The 19980-nt window shown below is 37.5% G+C and overlaps 1 protein-coding gene across 1 annotated transcript in view; it reads right to left on the reverse strand.

Annotated features, from left to right (window-relative positions):
* The window catches only part of LOC150085892 (protein unc-13 homolog 4B-like), a 145968-nt gene that overhangs the window by 12049 nt on the left and 113939 nt on the right, over window positions 1-19980 (reverse strand). The window contains exons 17-18 of the mRNA XM_090374285.1: window positions 3476-3563; window positions 2179-2341 (exon numbers count right to left, since the gene is read on the reverse strand). Of these exons, the coding sequence (XP_090230411.1) occupies window positions 2179-2341; window positions 3476-3563 (251 nt within the window). The remainder of the gene's footprint in view (window positions 1-2178; window positions 2342-3475; window positions 3564-19980) is intronic.

The following is a 19980-nucleotide window of genomic DNA, read 5'->3' on the forward strand; positions in this document are numbered from 1 at the left end:
ACTATGAGACATTCACACTTGCTTGCCCGTTACATATAGAGACGTCATATCCTTCACAATCCTCTGATCTGTTGATTACTGCTACTCTCATTACAGTGGCAGTAATATACAGATTAAATTACAGATGACTGTTTATTAGTAAAAATTTATTTCAAGCATAAAGTCAAGTAAGACTCCCGGAGTTGATGGCATATACCCAGTAATTTTGAGGGAGGCGGCCAGAGAGTGTATTGCAAGATTGAGGTTAATTATCAGGGCATCATTGGACTCGGAAGAAATTCCTTTGGATTGGAGAAGTGCCAGCGCATCGCCAATACATAAAGGTGAGTCTAATAGTGAAGTCGGTAACTGCAGACCGGTTAGTTTAATCATTGGTAGGGAAAATCTTAGAGGAAATGATCAAGAATACAGTCCAGGGACATTTAGATAGAAATAGCATTCTGAAGAACACAATATTGTTTTGTTAAGAGAAAGTGATTGACTATTAATTAAAAATTAAAAATGATTAAATTGCTTAACTAACCTAGTAAGTTATTTTTACTCAGATACTCATGAGCTGAATGTAGGAACAATTTCGACATAGTTTATTTCGATTTTAATAAGGCATTTGACTCAGTCCCTCATGAGAGGTTACTGTATAAGCTGGAACATGTTGGGATTACTGGAATGATTCTAAGATGGATTGCAGGGCAAAAGGCACAGGGTTGTTATTAACGGATATTCTTCAGATTAGTGTAACGTTAGAAGTGGGATCCCAAAGATCGGTTTTTGGATCACGTTGTTTCAAATTTTCATAAACAGCATTGACGGTGGGATAAGCGTGATATCAAAAAATTTGCAGACAATGTAAAGATTGAGAGGGTCATTAATGATCAGTGCCAAGCAGCGCTCTTTCAGGATGACTTGAACAGACTTTAAGAATGGCCAGAAAAGTGGTAGCTATGTTTTAATGCAGAAAAATGCAAAATCTTGCACTTGGGAAAGAGCAACCCTATAATAACTTATATACTTGGTGGGATTAAATTGAAAACAGCAGAGGAGAAAAGGGAACTGGTAGTTATGACACGGGCTGATGTGAAGTTCTCTGAGCAGTATAAATAGGCAACCAGGAAAGCCCATAGTGTCTTATCGATGATTTATCTAACAATATCCTGTAGGGAGAAGGAGGTCGTAATCCCACTGTATAAGGAATTTGTAAGACTGCATTTAGAATACTGCGTGCAAGTATGGAAGCCTCATCTGGAAAAAAAACATTGAACTTCTTGAAAGGGCCCAAAGACGGCAACTCCAGAGGTATAGTGCTAAAAAATAGTACCGGAACGCTCATTCTCCAGAAGACTATATGATAACGCCACATCAACAGTACAGTAACTGAATCAGACATCAGACTTACGGTTCATAGAACAACCAGTTCTAGAGTTCAGCTCATGGCGAATCAAAATGCAGCGTTCGCACGCATCACAGTATATCCCATTCGTTGGATCGCTTTATCTAACACATTGTACTTTAGTAAGAAATCTATTAATTTTAAAGATTACTAGTAATGTAGCAATGGGTAAAATAGATATTTCTCCTTCCCCTTTGATTATGCCATTTTTTCATAATATTAGGTGTATAAATTTAATGATTTTCTATTATGACATTTAGAAAAAAGTACCGGAACGTTATTCTGGCCAGAATACACCACTGGGCAACTCCTACGTTGAGATCAGAAAAAGGGCAACCGTATGAGAAAAGACTTCGCTTATACAGAGCTTGGCAACCAGGCACCTTAGAAGGGACATGATGAGGATTATAAGGCTCTGAGAGGAGTTTGTAAAATAAATAAAGGCGAAATTTTTTCTGTTATGAAGAATCTATAGAACTACGAGCCATAAATTCAAATTACCGGCGAACAGGTTTAGACAAATTGTAGGAAGTTTTCTTTTAGCCTGTGAGTTGTTGATTACTCGAACAAGTTGCCTCCTCCTTTGGTAGTTAAGGCTAACAGTTTAAAAAAATCAAAGCTAAACTGGATAGCAACCTAAGTAATGAGGGAAACGCACTGTTTGTATTTTCTTATCTGCTTTTTTTTCTTTCTTGTCCCCTGCAGCAAAAGCGTGTGGCTTCCTTTCACTAGATCGCAAATACTAGTACTAAAACGAAATGGTTATATATAAAATAATTATTTTTACTTACATTTCAAATGTCTCATTAAAGGAAGGCCTAGCTGTGTGTGAAACTTTTTTGGTCTTTTTCAACTTTACCTTCGGGAAGAGACACAGTGGACATAGAGATGCGAGCACAGCTACATTTGTTATAGTTGCCATTTTCGGGACAGGAATCCCACGTCCATTTATTACTGAAAAAAAAAAAAAATAATAATTTAGGATATATTCTAATGAAGTGAAATTTTCCTATATTATAGCGCCTTTAGGGTAGCACAGTGGTTAGTGTTGCAGCTCTTACATAGTACGGAAAAGAGCCTAGGTTCTTTTTTCCATCGTGAACCGATGTTGAGAATGCTTTTCGGCGAAAACGAGAACTTTTATGGTTGTTTTTCACACCTTGGAAAAGTTGAGGTTCAGGCGAGGACTGCATGAATTTTCTTTTCTTTTTTTTTTTTTTTTAAATCCACGAAACCGGCCAAGAATACACACATACAGGTTTACAAATGAAACATCATGATGAATCAAGGCCTTAGTTGCGTCCTTGCAAAGTTGTAAACATCGAAACCTCACCGCCACACCCAAAATAATTACACTAGTGAGAGAGAAGGATAATCTGGTTAGTAGGGGGGTTAGTAAAAATTTATTATCATAAACGTGATATCAGTGCAATAATCAGCAACCAAGTGCTTTCGGATCCGTTCGTATTCCTAAGTTGGATCTCCAGGTTCTTCCCTTTACCCCCACTATTTAATGATTTCATCAGTGATCTGCCAAATGATCTGGAAAAAAGCCTGAGTGTTCGAATCTCGTCAGGAGGGGAGCAGTTGTTATATAGGCTCTTTTCACACTATGGCCTGACTTAGTTGGTCTTGGATGAGAGTTTCACGGTTCTTGGTCCCGAGGAACTTGGAATTTTCATCCAGAAAAACAAGAAAACTGACCATAAGTCAGAATCCAAAAGCAATTACAGAAACTAAAACACTGACTTTCCGTGGTCCCAGTTGCTTAATCATAGGAGAGAAAAAAAAAAAAAAAAGGAAAAGAAAAAAAGAAAAAGCCCAGGGTGTCAAGTATTGCTGTGATCAATATACAGATATAATACATGTGATAGAAAAAGGACCGGGTATGAAAATTAGAAACAAATTAAATTATTTTGCTCAGAGTTCTGGGAAGAAAAAGTTACTTTCCTATATTGCTAGAAGATAAAATATTTTTAATATAAGGTATTGCTTATGAGAAATAAATATTTGAGAAGATATATAAGATACTGAGGTTTCCCCCCCCCCCCCTTGTACTAAAGGTCTTTGGTAGAATGTGTTACTCACCTTTCACTGTAAGCGTTATGAGTCCTTTGTTTACTTCCTTGTAACCGGTGGCGAAGGCCAAATGTCCGAGATAGGCTTCTGGCGTGCGCTGAAAAATATAATTGTCGTATATAATATGACACGTGGTATAAGTGTGTTTCATTGTATGACTTATCAATTGTCATATGTTATAATTTTCTAAAACTTTGTATTAATATTTTACATTAGATGTTACTTCTTGAATAGCCGCCCTCGCAGTAGCCTAGTTATTAAAATCATCACCCTCTCCACAACGGGTGCAGAGAGGTCTCTTGAGAGTTCAAATCCCGTCAACGACGGGAGGAATTTTTATGGGCCGTTTTCACAACGTGGCTGAATTAGTTGGTTTCGGGCGAGGATAGCATGAGTATTTTTCTTCTGGAAGCTCAGGTTTTTCATCCAGCAAACAGCAAATTGACCACAGACCACACGCAATTTACAGACATTATATACGGCGCGATATGGCCCAAGTCTCTGATGCGCTTAAACCCCAACAGCAACGAAACTTCTTGAACATAAAAAATAGCCCTCATGTATTTCATTTTACCCCGTACAATGGCATACTTGTTCCAGTAAAGCGGTTCTTGCCACTTTCAGATTATTAGTATAATATAAATTATGAGAAATTAAATAAATAAATAATCTTTATTGAATAGTAGAATATACAGTACAGACAACAGTTCAGTCTTCATGGAAACTAGGAAAGCTAGACGCGTAACATAGTTTGTAAAAAATATAAACTAAATCGTATAAGAAAATATACTTGTGTAGGTGTTTTTTTTTGATACTGCTGATAACCGTGAAATTAACCCTTGTACCTGTCGTTCGGGCTCAGGACGCATTTTCCTTTGAGGTGTCATTACAATGAACACTGGTTATAAATACCTTCGAAATCCAGTCTTTTTGTAATCATTTATATGATATATGCTGTGTTATGTACATTCTTTTATACGCTGTCTGATTTCTGATGCAAATTTCGTGAGCTTGATACAGATTTTGGATTATTGGGAGCTTGAGTAGGGAGAAATCGGTCACTTAAAATTTATTACAAATTAGACACATGGATTGAATGTTATGTATGTAATTTTAAATGGTTTTGTGAACAGAATTAGACAATAAATTTATTCTTATTTTCTACCAAAAAAAGGCAAATCTGTTGCACTAAATAATATTACACCGTGTGTTTTCACACCTACATAAGCCACCAGGGAGCAATCAACACCTGGACAACTGCTACTTGGTGCCCGTTCCTAGCACCAAAACAACAAAGGCAATGAGGCGTCAATATACATATATTGTGTCAGTAAGTAGCGTATGTGTATTTTGTGTTTGATTTGCCCATTTGTGTGTACCAAAAAGGCAAACCTGTTGCACTAAATAATATTACGCTGTTTGTTTGTTAGTTAAGAAGGAAAGTAATTAATGTAATGAGGGATCAGTATAATGTGTATATTCTTTGTTTGATTTGCCAGTTTGCTGTACATAAAACCTGAAGTTTGTAAAGAAGTTGGAACAGATTGATAATGTGTTAGACGGGGGAGGGATATTCATGTGTTGTTGTGGCGGTTCCCAGGGTTCCCCCCATTAGTCGCTATTGTACTTCTTGTGTTGAAGCTTACGCCAAAACTGGCCATTTGTATGTAGTGTGTTGGGCGTGTAAGTGTTATGATGTGTTCCCCTTGTAGGCAGAACTTCATTTAATTAATTAATGTGTTAGACAGTAAGAAATGCGTTGTATTAAAAATGATTGCATTCTTGTCATAATTATTAGTAGTAAATCATTGATCTATGAAAAGAACATTTTGTGCCTGACGTAGCTTAGTGGTTAGGGCGTGGGTGTAGTAGCACACACGTTTGAATTGACCGCGGTCCAAGCCACGTATGTATTTATATATATACGTTCTTCGGTGGCCCCTAGACATAAGTCTAAATCCATCTAGTATCACTGTCTAATGTTATACGAACTACATAAGCCACCAGGGAGCAGTCAACACCTGGGCAACTGCTACTTGGTGCCCGTTCCTAACACCTGGAGCCGGGCCTGGTCCTACTATTCTGTCTGTGCTATCCGCACCAAAATCCTACACCCACCGGTAGAAGTACTAGACCGGTGAGTGCAAGCATTCCTACTCCCAGGTTGCCCATGCCTGAGAGCCAGTCAAAAAAAAAAAATAAATAAAATAAAATAAAAAAATAAAATAAATAATAATAATAATAATAATAATAATAATAATAAATAAAGAAACGTAAATTAAAAAAACAAAACAAAAAACTCCATCTCCTCATCTACCGACCTACCTACCTAATCCCGCGCTAGGTCAACTGGGCCCAGCGCCAACAAAAAAAAAAAAAAAAGAAAGAAAGAAAAACTGGGGAGGAAAAAAAAAAATTTAAATAATAATAAGAAGAAAATAAATAAATAATATAAAAAAATATATTCAACCCAGCCCTATCAATAGTATAGGGCGGGGCGAAAACAAAAAAAGTTCCATTCAACCCAGCCCTGCACAAGTACGAGACAGAGCGAACACAAAAAAAAAAAAAAAGTATATAACCCCACCATACTCAGTCCGGCTAGAATCCCGCACAATCTGCAAAAAAAAAAAAAAAAAAATAAATAAATAAAAATAAAAAATAAAATAAAAAAAGGGCCAGGTTCGTGGGAGGGAGGGTACAAAAAAAACATTGCACAGTGAGAATTTATTTAATAAATAAAAGTCCAAACTGAAAGTTGCCTTCTTTTTAAAAATGCTAATGTTGCAAATTTGTTGAAAGGCAGTAAAATTATTAACGTTAATTATGCAACTAAATTCATTTCTACTGAGTAACTCGCCAATTTCATTTTTTAATTGAGTTCTGTAATCTAAATACAAGAGGCAACTATACAGAATGTGACACCATGTTTCTTCTACGCCACAAACAATTGGGATCAGTTTTCAAACCAAAGTAATACAATTTATCATATAAGGAACCATGACCTGAATTTTTATTGTTCAAAGAGGAAAATGCACGGCACTCCTGCTCCATTGAATTCGCCTTTTTATTTATTTATTTTTTTGTTTATTATGTAAATGTCAGCTACCAGCGAACTGGTAACTACTGTACTGGTCATCAATAAAAACGAAATTTTCATTCAGTGCTTGGTACTGAATAAAAACCTCAGTCTTGAAAATGCTGTTTTTTTAAGTTCACAGTAGTTATACACGTAAGTTGTGAAGTTACTTTTGAATCACGAGGTTGTTTCAAAAAATGAAATAGCAAGAATTCCTTGGAGTGCTTCAAGATGTGAAGGGTTTTATTCTTACCTGCATGCACTACACATGAGAATTCGGTACACATTACTTTTACACATACCCCCCCCCCCCCATTGCACGTGCATCGCAGTGTGAAAATTGGTGTCAAGCTTCTTTATGCTAAGAACCGACAGCGCTCCGCATGCCACAATTTGTTGCGAATCGCTTGTCAGCCAAGTGCACTTTCAAAGGGATGCAAAGAGATGGAAATCACTTGGTGCGAGCTGGGCTTATGGCACGTCTCCCGGTGTTAGTCCCGTAACTACTGCCATCTGCGGCTGTGTAAGCAGCTGAGCGTTATCGTGCAGCAGATGATTCTTTCAACCTGCAACCTGCACCTCCGTAGCCAGGTGGGAAGGAGCAGAGTACGTAGCACACGCTTCTTGATTAGACAGGGGTTCGAGCCCGTCACCACCAAATACGGAAGATGCGGAAAGGTCAGGGAATGACCACCGCATATCCCGGAGCAATATGGTCTTAGTTGCTAATGCTCCTAAAAACCAAATAAACAAACAACAAACCCTGCAACATAGACTGTTTTGCGACGAAAGGTCATCTGTAACTAATTCAGCGTGAAACAGTCACGTCCGAAAAATTCATCCACTTCAGTGAAACCGAGGTCCCGAAACTGTTGCTATTATTTCTGCCGATGGCGTTGCTTTGAATTTCTTTGTGGATGCAAGGTAGTCCACATCATGGTTGTTTTTTCGTTCCTGGATTTCCATAAGTTCCCATGTTTGAAATGTGCTGTAGGAACTGCATTCCTTTGTGTTGGAAAGGTTTCAAATCAGAGGCCGAAATGGAAAAGTTTACGAAACGGACGTTTGTTAATAAATCATCTTTCTAATAATCAAGTATGTATAACGTATTACCGATGCGTGTGAGGAACAGGAACGGCGTTTCGGTGCATTTCACTCCATTCTGAGCCCTTTTTCAAATTAAGTATGAGAGAGAGAGAGAGAGAGAGAGAGGGGGGCATTTGATGAACTTTGTAATCATTTATAAGGCGCCCACACGACAAACATTGTCATCCTTGAAGGATGGCAATATTTGAGCTCCCGGATCGCTGTTTGCTATGAGCGCCTGTCCTACTGTTAGTAAAGGCAATGCATTGAACTCAAACCTGTGTTTGTGACATGCTGTTTGGCTCGTACGTGTCTATCAGTTAGCGCGAAATTTCCGCCTGTTTGGTACACTTAACACACAGAAATGGGGTCACGCAGTCTAGGGCTTATAATACCGGGATCCTGGTCATTTTTTTCCGGTATTCAAATCCCGATATTGATACAAAAATACCCGTTTCTCGGTACTAATTTAAAAAATAATTATCCATGATTTATTCACATAAAGGTTATAAAATCGACAACAGTAAATCATTAATACTGCTGAATTTGCAAATGAAGAATTGCTATACACAGTACAAATGCAACGGAAACCTGAAAACGTCATGAAACTGTAAGACGTAAAATCTTACAGATATATTTCTCTCAGTAAGTATAGTGTTTGTGGAAGTAAAGCACTGAAGGAATAACGAAAACATCATTACGGAAATATTTCCATTAGTGGCAGTAGGCCTGGTAGTGCAATTAAGGAATACGGTGAACAATGGTATGGCTGGTGCGGAAGGGTTGAAATTAAAAGCTTCTGAACAATAGTTTAATCTCTCTATTACACCGTTACTTCAGGACTTGAGGATGCATTTTGGGAAAGGATGTCGGTATGGAGCAGTTCAAAGGTATTGTGAACGGGTGATCTTGCGGTAAAAGATGAAAGTGTTTCGTTGTGTGGGAAAAATATTCTGTTTTTCCCACCAAAGGAAGAAGAGTGAGTTTAAAGAATAACACCACGATTGGGTCAGGTTTAAATTAGATAGGGGAAGATACGTAAATACGTGCAAACCCCTCTCGGGTTTGCACATAAGTTCGCGTATAAAATAGTACGAGGGGCGATTCTAACTTGCAATCAATTCAATAAATAAATAAATGAGAAGGAAATAAATAAGGTGCTCGCAACAAAAGAGGGGTTTGTGGTTGTTGTTCGGAGGGGTTGCAGACTTCCAGTGGTAGTTCTGGGTTCAGTTCGATCTGGTTCTGGGAGTGTCCAGCAGTGTAGGGTTCCGCCGGACATGTTCCTGCGCTAGAAGTTAACCCGGAAGTTGAATAACAAGTCAGTCAGATGGTGTCCTGGGTTCTACTACTGCTGCGGTAATTTCTTTCAGTATTAACAGAGAACTGTTCTCGAAATTCCGAAATAGGACAGTACTGGAAGAGCTATACAGCTAAGAAGAGAAAGAGAGACATCACCGCACTCAGTGGAAGGAACCTGCACAAAGGAATTCCACCTTGAAAGAAAAGGAAGGTAAGTCCTCTGAACTGTGTTGTTTTGGAAATGGTATTTAGATAAAGTGGGAGATTAATCTAGAGTAAGGTTGAAGGTGAAGAAACACGGGAAATAAGGAAATGTTTAGTATTGAATTGGTTTATTGGTTGAAGTTGTAAAGAAAATTAATATTGCTAAATTAAGAGAGATTACGTGGAATCGTTAGTATTAAGTTAGCGACTTATGGATTGCTGTTGTGAAGAGAGTGATGATTAAAAAAAATATGAGGAAGTGATTAAGATTGAACTAGTTCAGTGTTTGAAGCTGTAGAGAGAGTTGAGATTATTAATTGAGAGAAATTTTATGGAAATGATAGCATATATTAACAGATTAAATGAGAAAAACGAATGGATTAGATGTAAATAAACACCAGTTATTGTATTGTAAGTATATTTTTATGATAAATGACTTTTGTTTATTTTTGTGTCATTGCTCTTGAGAAACTGACAGCTCATGTATAATATATATTCTCGTGGGGGGGTGGGGGGGAATATCCCTCAGCTCCTGGAAATTCTCATTTTTTAACGCAGTCAGGTAGCTTGTGGGGCTTAGTGCTTGAGGGGAGCTGCTGTACGAAAATCATAACAATGGCCACTGACGGCGATACTAATGTACAGGGAAATAAATAAATACTCCCCACCCACACAACTTAGATTTGGTTCCCTCACCAAGCTTAACCGTCAGTCCCTTTCTTTCGTTAATACGGATATAGTGCCTCAAAAAGGAAATATTTTTTATTTTTGATAAAAAGGAAATTAGATTTTTTGATAATGAGGGAGTAAAGGTTGGGGGTAAACTGCAACTCGTCTACGACTATCTCAGTACAAAACACCAACCAGCACAGAATCCAAAAGGACGTTTTCTGCCGCTAATTAAATATATATACCAAAATTAGATCCAGTTTAAACGATAACACTGTTGAGTTTCTTAAGAGAAACTCAACAGTGTTGTGTGGATGCTTATTTTTTTTTGTTTTTAGAATTTAGTATGTTTAATAATTTTTGCTAGAATATTTATTATTGTAATAAAAGTTTGATTTAAAACGTGAATTCAATTAAATATTTGTTTTTTCCTTACTTTATTGCACCTAATTGTCATAAAAATTTATTGCGAAAAATGTTTTTTTTTGACCGGTATTGTGATTAAGATTTTGACCGGTATTGTGAGCCCGATAAATCACGCTGCGCATCTCTTTGATAATTTTTCCATAGTCCTCCGTCTTTTAAGTGATAGTGGGGCGATACGCCACGCGCATAAGCTGGAATCTCGTGGTCGTATGAGGAAACAGACGATTTACGCGCTCGCTTTACTTGGTAAAACCGGCCGCGAAACATGCCTTTTCACCTGCGATATGCTATTTTCTTACCTACTTATTTTAGTAGCGATCAGCGCCATCCATTGTTCATCTCACTTTTCCTTCTACTTATATATGCATTGTGAATGTAAGTAGATTAAAATCGGTGATGGTATTACGCTTTCGGATGATATATCGATATAAATCAATTTGCATTCTTATCCTGCAATTATCTTCTTCTTCTTCTTCTTTTTTTTTTTTTTTTTTTTTTTTTGGCTCATCGACTCCTTTGATTCTGGCGCTCCGCCATGGCCCTTGTTTTGCACACGTTTATATGAAATAAATGATTTAGGCTTAAAACCTAGAGATGTCGGGGTGGGGGGGGAACCTCTCTTTATCTGAGATTGACAAACCACAGCCTCATTTGGAGAATCCCTTAAGAATGTTCCATTCTCTGACGGGTTTTGAGCTTAGCCTTTCAAAGCGAGTGAGCAATGGGGAAACTACTATACTGTTGATACTATACCTTGGTGTTGTACTGCGAACTTTCAATAACAGACGCACTTCCAAACGAAAAGGCACGAAGCGCGTTTGAAACGTTCGTGGCCTGAGTATGGAAGGGTAGTAGTATAGCGTTAAAAATTTCTGTACTTCAATATATATAACACTGAAAATAGTAACCCACTAAATTTCGTGCATTTTCAACATCTTTCTTTAATTATAGGTGTTGAAGTCAACAAAGTTGTGTGAATGAGGAAAGATGAACAAAATCAGTCGTATTTGGATAAAAAGGGACTAAACGCTACAGGAAATTTATGAAGATATGGTTACAACAGTTATAATACTGGGAAGGATGCCGCTTCCTATTCCATGGTTAAGAAGTGGGCAGCAGAATTTAAACAAGGGAAGGTGAGCCTGAAAATGACCCACACTGTGGAATACCTGCAACGTCCATCACTCCAGAAGTTGTTGGCCGTGTGCATGATCTGGTAATAAGTGATCGATGATTTACAGTTCTGTATACATTGCCGGCGACTTGGGCATCTCATGTGAACATGAATAACGCATAATAACAGAGGTTCTCGCTATGAAAAAGGTGTCAGCACGATGGATCCAAAAGTTGTGGACAGCAGATCAAAAGCGCACAAGGATTGTCAAGTCAAGTGAACATTCACATCATTTTCAAGCAGATCCAGAAAATTTCCTTGCAAGGTTTGTCATCGCGAATGAGACGTGGATTCATCACTTTCAGCCAGAGACTAAGGAGCAGTCCAAATAACGAAAATACAACTCTTCTCCCCCCTCCTAAGAAATCGATTCCTTCTGCTGGCAAGGTGATGGCATCGGATTTTGGGACGCAGGGGCATATTACTCAGACAGATCATGTAAGGTGTTGGCGTGAAAATATCAAAGACAAACTCCGAGGAAAACTCAGAAAGGAGTCTCTGTTCCCTCAGGACAACGCGCCTGTTCATAAGCCTGTCATTGTTGTGGCCGCACTGCATGAAAGTGGCTTTCACTATCCTCCATATTTAGCACCATCGAACTTTCACCTCTTTCGTAATTTGAAAAAAATACATGGCTGGCATCCATTTTCCCACCAGCAGTGACGTCATTGCTGGAGGCCCAAGAGAAAATTTTCTTCGCAGCTGGAATCAACGCATTGCAAAATTGGTGGCAAAAGTGTATTGACTCCGAAGGGGACCATGTTGAAAATTGCTGTTACCAGATTCCTCAAATAATTCCTTCATACTCAGGACGCGAACCTTTTAAGAGTCTCTCTTATATTGCTCTCATAGAATGAAGTCTTGCCCTAATTTCTTTGAGATTTAAAACTGTGTCACTAAGTAATAATTCCGAATATATACTCAGTACTGTAAATATGATATACAGTAAGTCTAAGTCTGTAGTTACTAAGTGAGGAGACATTCATTTTCAGCCCTGTTGTGTCGTGTGAAAATAGTCATTTTAGACTGAGGACCTTTTCCTGAGTACACTATAATTACCTTGTTAATGAAGGAAGGGGGACGACCCTGATCTTTATAACATAGGCACGCACCTCTGCTTAGAGAAACTAATTTTCCTAGTCAAAGTTAATGTCACGCCTTTATCACATACGTGGGTGCGTGATTGTAGTTTTCGTGCTTGTTGAATTATTTTTGTGAACACAGTATATGGAAATTACTGTCAGCACAGGAAATAAGAAAATTATGTAATGGCCAATGATAATTTTCTTGCTTTTAGAATCAGCTTACTGACACACAATTTCAATGTAGTAGTACTTTACAGGAAATTCGAAGAATACATTTCCTTCATGGAAATATATTCTTCGTTTCTTCTACTTATATAAGAATTAATACGAAGCATGATTTTCAAGACAACGCTAATATTATTATATTAATCAGTTTCATCTCGCCAAGTTTTGCGGGCTAAAAAAAACCGGTATAACTTTCGAGGAAAACCATATTCCCTCCGACTGACATGGCCTAATTACCGACTCGAATGAAGAAGACTTGAATTTCCTCCAGTCATGGAGGGGATTCGAACCCAGGCCTCTCCAGACGAATAGCACACGGATATGTATCATTCCAACTAGACTGACACGTAGGAAATTCGCTAGGTGAGGAGTGGATATTGAGTCTAGACCCCAGTCTGTTCTCCACATGCATTCTACGAGATGTGAGGGTATCTTTCTGGGTAGGTAGCTTCAGACCCTGAGTAACTTTTATTTTCATCCATTTATTTAATTTTTCTCCGTTTCCCCGTTTCGCCCGAGTTCTCTTACCTGAAAGGTAACATCAGATAATACAAATTTGTATAATTTTTCCAATATCCTATACGGACCCCTAGCCCTTCGTTTCCAACCACCCTTTTTCTGATTGTTCTCCTTTATCAACATCCAGTTCCTTGTATAACTTCACTTACCATGCTTCCATAGTATGCGAAAGCTTCCATATCATTAATGCCGTAACAGAAAGTATTTAAGTCGTATTTTCTTTCAAACAGTAGTGATATTTATTTTAAAAATTACATTATATGTATTATAAATTACAGTAAGTTATTAGTGCTAATATAGCAAGTAATTATTCCATGAGTACATATAAAAATGTAATTTGCCATATATTTCTTGAAACACTTCATGAATCTGCATTTAGTTTGGAAATTTATCCATTCGCTTACGGTAAATCAAAATCTCGAATAAAGAATTCTGAGGTAAGTTGCCCAAGGAATATGCAAAGAGTATATTAGTTGTATATTCGATTAGCATGAAGAGAATGTTTCAACTAAAGCGATGAGGAGTCAGGCAGCAGCTGGGCAGCTGCTGCCTGGCACTACAATCCAGGCCTGGGTCTATTATCACCTGTGATGTGCGAAAAGCACGAAATCTCGCACCCACTGGAGGTAGTGCAATACTAGTGGGTGCCCGCAATCTCTCTCCCAGGTAGCCCACATCTGGGAGCGAGCAAAAAAAAAAAAAATAAAATAAAATGAAAATAGTTATTAAAAAATGAATAATAAAATCCTTATTGAAAAAAAAAAAGAGAGTAAGAGAAAAAGAAGTTGAGGAGATCACTTAATTACATCCTCTGAGAGCCAGGGATCTTAGTTGAAGCCGCTTCTTGAAAACATTTGTAGCAAAATCTTGAAGGGCTTTAAAGTTGGCACACTCAACAAGAATAATGACGTTTTCTTTTGTTAACTCTGGAACAAGACCAACTAAAGTCTGTATAAATTGTTTATATTCCGGACAAAATAAGAGAACATGTATCCAAGTTTCGAGGTCATTACATGTACAGTATGGATCAGGTTCGAGTCCACGTTCAAAGAGCTTAGCCTGTAAGGAGCTGTGCCCCGTGAGCAGATAGGAATGTTACATATTTGGCGTAAACCATGAGTTGATAGCTGGGGATGTTAGATAGTCAGCCTTTTGTATATATTTCCTAGTGATGAGACCAAATTGGCTTTCATCCCATCTGCGTTGCCAAATTCCAGTTAATTCACTCCAAATGCTAGCATTTTCTTGCTTATGTTATTTTCGGGGTCGGTTGTTATTCCGTACGCTGTGATCGAAAGTCCCTTTTTGAGATTGTACAACATTCCTCGATAAATGATATAGAGGTCAAGTGGTATTACTCCTCCCAAAACCTGCAAGGCATTGTTAAAAGTAGTTCTTGGAATGCGGTGAATGGTCAGTAAGACGGATCTTTGCAAGGATATTAGCTTTGTTTTTATCTTGACTTTGGTAATATTTTGATGCCAAATGCTGGCGGCATAAGAAGCTACAGGAAAAAAGATCGTCTTTTAATACAATGATAATGTCTTCCTAATAAGACCCCATTATTTCCTAGAGATCCTAACCACTGAGGCAGTAAAATTTCGAATTTTGTTCTTCAGTTTTGAAACATGCGACTGAAAACTTAATCTATCATCTAATATAACTCCTAAATATTTAGTCTGAGAGACATATGGTATCTGTATGTTATTAAGAAGGATCCTAGGAGGTCTATTATAGTTGAAGTGATTTGCTAAAAGTCATCTTATTGGTGAAATTTTTAATTTGTTTGTATTCGTCCATGTTACCAAATCGTCAATAATTGGTTGCATACACTCCTCAAGAACCGTTCTGGATCTCCCCTCGATGGCCACTACTAAGTCATCATCATATGCAATTTTAAGTACACCTTGATGATCTCTCAAAAGCCATTTGTCTAGAACTGCATTCCAGAGGAGAGGCCCCAACACCGATCCTTGAAGGCATCCTATGGATATAGGGGAACTATATGTCAGGTGCTTTGCAATTACCTTTATGATACGATCACTGAAATAAGTTCTTAAGACCTTGTAGGTATAATCACCACAATTAGCAACTCTTAAGGACTCGAGAGCACTCTCCCCACCAAAGGGAGTCGAAAGCACCCTCGAAGTCCACAAACACAGCCAAAACATTCTTTGAAGTAGAATTCCGAGCATAAGTAGTTAGAGCAGATATGGCCTCCTATGTAGATTTCCCTTTTTTGAAGCCAAATTGTAGGTTAAAACAAAGTAGTTTCTCACGTAACGTCTTATGGAGTCTCGGGGCTAGAAGTCTTTCAAAGAGTTTTCCGAGATTTCCAAGCAATGAAATTGGTCTGTGAGCACGGGGATTGGATGTTGGTTTCCGTGGCTTGTGAATTTTCAGCAAAGCCACTTTCCATTGCCTTGGAAAAATACCCTCAAGGAGACACTTGTTCATAAGATTTAACAGAATTTGCGGAAACAGGTCAAAAAATTTAAGAATAACACCATTCTCAATAAGGTCAATCCCAGGACATTTTTTACTGTTTAGTTTACTAACAGCAGCACCAAGATCCAAGAGGGTAAAGGGAACGATGTCCATAGGGTCACTATATATTTCATTACTGTGTCTTATCTCTTGTTCTTCTGGTGTATCAAATTCAGGGGAGTCCAAAGGGAAAAAAGGTTGGAGACAATAGACCTTATTGTGGAAATCCAGTCACTTTTGTTTCCTGCCCTTGCTCCATAACAGTATTATACACGTCTCCTGCAATCATTTTATTTTTTGTAATACAGTAAATTAAACCGCACGGTTCCGTGTTCCCTATTTCTTTAACTAAGTTTTGCCAACAACTCCTCTTGGAATTGGCAATCTTCCTATGGTATCTTTTCCTGAGATTTCCATAAATTTCCTGGTAAGTCTGCACATCCACATTTGACAGATGTCTGTTTCTCTGAAGGTTCCTTCTCGTTGGAAGGACTTGTGTTCGTAAGTGTGACAGTTCAGGCGTCCACCATGGGACAAAAGGTTTCTTGGACTGTTTTCTTTTGTTGGTGTATTGCATAGCAAGGAAAAGATGAGTCTGGATAAAGTTGACATATTCGAGTGCTGTCATTGAGTTTAAGGCGTGTTGAATATCCCGTGTCAGGATAGCGTTTAGGTACTCCTTTAAATTTGTTCCATTTTGTCGACTTCACAGAAAATCGTCGAAAATCTTTAGGTTGTTCATCAATGCAAGTGTGTCTAGATGAGACCCCGAAAATAATAGCCTGGTGGTCACTATTAATAAGTCCTGGAATTACATCCCAGTCCACAATCAAACCATCCATTTCAGCAGATGTTAAGGTTACGTCGAAATTAGATTCTCCTTTGGATGTGGAGAAGGTGGGAGGTGTGTCGGATAAGTTTTGGACACAAAGATTAAAAGATAGGATAAAGTCCTCTAAGGCCAAGCCTCTAGGGTCAATATTTACAAATATTGACCCCATATAATATATAATTATATATTATAGCCATTTTAACTTTAGAAATGTACTGAGGGAGCAGCTAATTAAGCTAATCATTTCAAACACTCTAATAATTATTTCATTATGAGGAAAATATCAAATATATAATTTTCATTAATTCAATTTACAAAAAACTTTACAGTGGAACATCAAATATTAGACAGAGAATCACGTGCACGACGTTGGTGTACGTTATGGAAGCAGTTGTCAATAATTAATTGCATTTGTAGTGAGGTAATTGCCTTGCCCTCTTCTCCCATTGGCTCGAATAAATATCACTAGGAGGAAAACTTTTTTTTTAATGTATAGATAGATAGATAATAAAAACCAGACAGAAAACTCTGAGAGACGTCAGTGGCATCTCTTGCGAATATGTTACATCATTTCACGAGAGTTTTACAAAATTTCCGTATCTATTTTGCGTTCTTTCAGTGTTTTGTCATTGGGTGTGCAACTCCAGTTATCTGCAGAACTACTGGGGCGGCAATGATTTTCCTATTAAAATTTATTTTGTTTTTTGTATTTGTTGCTTATTGCAAAGACTGAATCTTGCCCATTTATATTTACAATAACTGTTAGTTTAAGAAGAAATAAAAAAAAAAAAAAAGAAGCTATATCATCCATTTGCCGATACTGTTAAAGCATGCGCATCTACCTTGCGTGAGGGGATTTACAGTTTTTTTTTTTTTTTTTTTTTTTATGCAGGTCATTGCATTTTTGCGCTAAAAGCATATCGTCTGCCAGTAGGATAAAGTAGGAGTTAAAATTAGAATCCACTGTACGTAATGAATTTTGGAAGTGTTCCATTTTAATGGTATATGTCCTCAAAAGTCAGCTGGTTTTGTCAGTCGGGTGGCTGCTTTCCAGACCAACACACTAAGAGCAAATAATATTCACCATAATTCATCACGGACTCTAGTTTGTAGCCAAACTCTTCGTGTGGTGTTTAAATTTAAATATGCAGGCATGGTTCTTGTTAACATATATCGTGAATTACAAGAAAATTTTGAGAAGTTCTTGGACTTTTTTACACCCTCCACTATTAGCCAGTTGGGTTTGCTCCCTTTTTTTTTTTTGTCGTAGTACAAACGAAGATTGTGAAATGCTGATGGTTTGTTAGTATAACATCGTTCTTTTTATTTGAATCGGACTGATACGCGAATGATCACAAACGAACAGTGCGACGCCTTACGTGTTGATGTGTTAGTGGGGGACACTATGTGCACATTTTCCACTAGGAATGGTTGCATATAATAAAACGTGGTGCTATTCGCGCAATAAAGCAACTTTTGGGAGTAGGTTTTTTTTGTGAATGTTCTCAAACATTAAGCACCTATAGTACCTACGATACCGAAGTATCGTTAAATGATCGCCAGTAATTCATGAATTCAGTTTCAATTACTTGCATATAATAAAAAGTGAGGATTTGAACACAAGTGTTTAACTTTAGAAATGTACTGACGGAGCAGCTAATTAAGCTAATCATTTCAAACACTAATAATTATTTTATTATGAGGAAAATATCAATAAAATTTGTATAGAGATGCAATTCGTCATTGGCAATACATGATTAAAATGAATAATCTGTGTACTGGCAATAACAGAGCAAAAATATAGATATTTAGAAGTCAATATAAAGTATAAGTTTTTCTGACTGCTTGACCAGTTTCACATTGCCTCCAATACTCAATTTTAAACTTCTACCAAAGATTGAAGCAACAAATCCTACCGCCCCACGAGATCTAATTTCATCAAATCTTGTTCCTGCAAGATTATTCTATACCTGTTCGAGGGAATAAAATCAGCGAAGTCATCAGACCTTGCTGGTTACTCTTATTTTTTGTTATCTTCGGTTTCTAGCTGAATTCAAAGGAGGGAACAAACTTTCTTCCATAAACAGAAATTAGGGCCAACATTCGTATAAATTCACACATAGAGTTTCAGGATCTTTTGAACACAAGAAAAGAATATGATTGCTGATATATAATACCATTTCAGACCTCCACCATCATAGCTCTCTTGTTTGAAGATCAAATAACATCTGAAATGTAGTTATAGGCTGAATTGATATTGGAAGTACATGGTCGATATGAGCATCCTTTCAAGTTGACATGTTGGTGATATCAGTTGAGACGACTTGCTTGTGGTTGAAGGTGACTCGCCTGTGGTGGACGTAGACCACTGGCCTTCTTGCATATCGATTCTCGTTAAGCCTTCGTGTCGCCGTGGCCCTCGAAATTGTCCTTTCCGAAGAAGCTGATAGCGCCAGCACATTTTCTCATCATTTTGCTTTGTCATGAGGATAATACTTGTTTTGTCTCTAAGCAGTGGTTCCGTATTTTGAAACTGATGTTGAAAAATCTTTGGTTTCTCGATGCATTCAGTCATCCTTTTTCAGCCTTTTTCTCGTAGTGAATCTGCTCACTTGGTCACGATTTCACAGCCTCCCTTCTAATGTGATGGTTTTGAAGCGACGCGGTTTCCAAGATGCCAGCTTTAATAATTTGGATGTTGTAATGCAACCAGTTTCACTGGATATTTGGAATTTGCGTGTAAAATTACGTATAAATACTAATTTTATATGCAAACGTGTTTTCACCTTTATATTTACTGCTACAATTAAGATATTGATCAAAAACGCTGTTATCTTAATTTTATCTGCCACTGCACATTTGTCACAGTTTTTAATCTGCTGGTTTCAGAGCTTGCAACTGTTCTGTGTAGTAGTACCATGAAGGAATATACTATACCAGGGCTTCTCAAGACGTGTGGCTTGCTCCCTGTTGAGAGCGTACTTGATTGTTTTGGTAGGCGGGTGTTGTTTTTATGAAGCGGTTTTTTAAAGAAATATAGACAAATTATCCACTAATCCAGGTACGAAAAGTATTTTATTTCAGTCTTTGAGATTAAATGTGATAAATTATAAAAGTATTATATACTCATAGCTAAAGTTTATGTCAAATCTGTTTATTTGCACTTGTTTTGAAAGATGGAAGCGTTTTAGGGAGAGTTTGCAAGGCATAAAAGTTTGGGAAACTCTGTACTATACTACAATTTTATTAAATAATGTAACGAAAAACTCGTTCACGTGGTATTAGAGCAGGGGTCGACAACCTTTTTTGAGTGAAGAGCCATTTTTGATCTAATTAAAAAAAAAAAAAAAAAAAAAAAAAGTGGGAGGAGTGGGTTTTTTTTTTTTTTAAAGAAATGGAATAGAGTGGGAAGGTGTTTTATTAAAA

Source organism: Mastigoproctus giganteus, chromosome 5 (genome assembly GCF_048544385.1).
Source record: "Mastigoproctus giganteus isolate SK-2022 chromosome 5, ASM4854438v1, whole genome shotgun sequence".
Taxonomy (NCBI): domain Eukaryota; kingdom Metazoa; phylum Arthropoda; class Arachnida; order Uropygi; family Thelyphonidae; genus Mastigoproctus; species Mastigoproctus giganteus.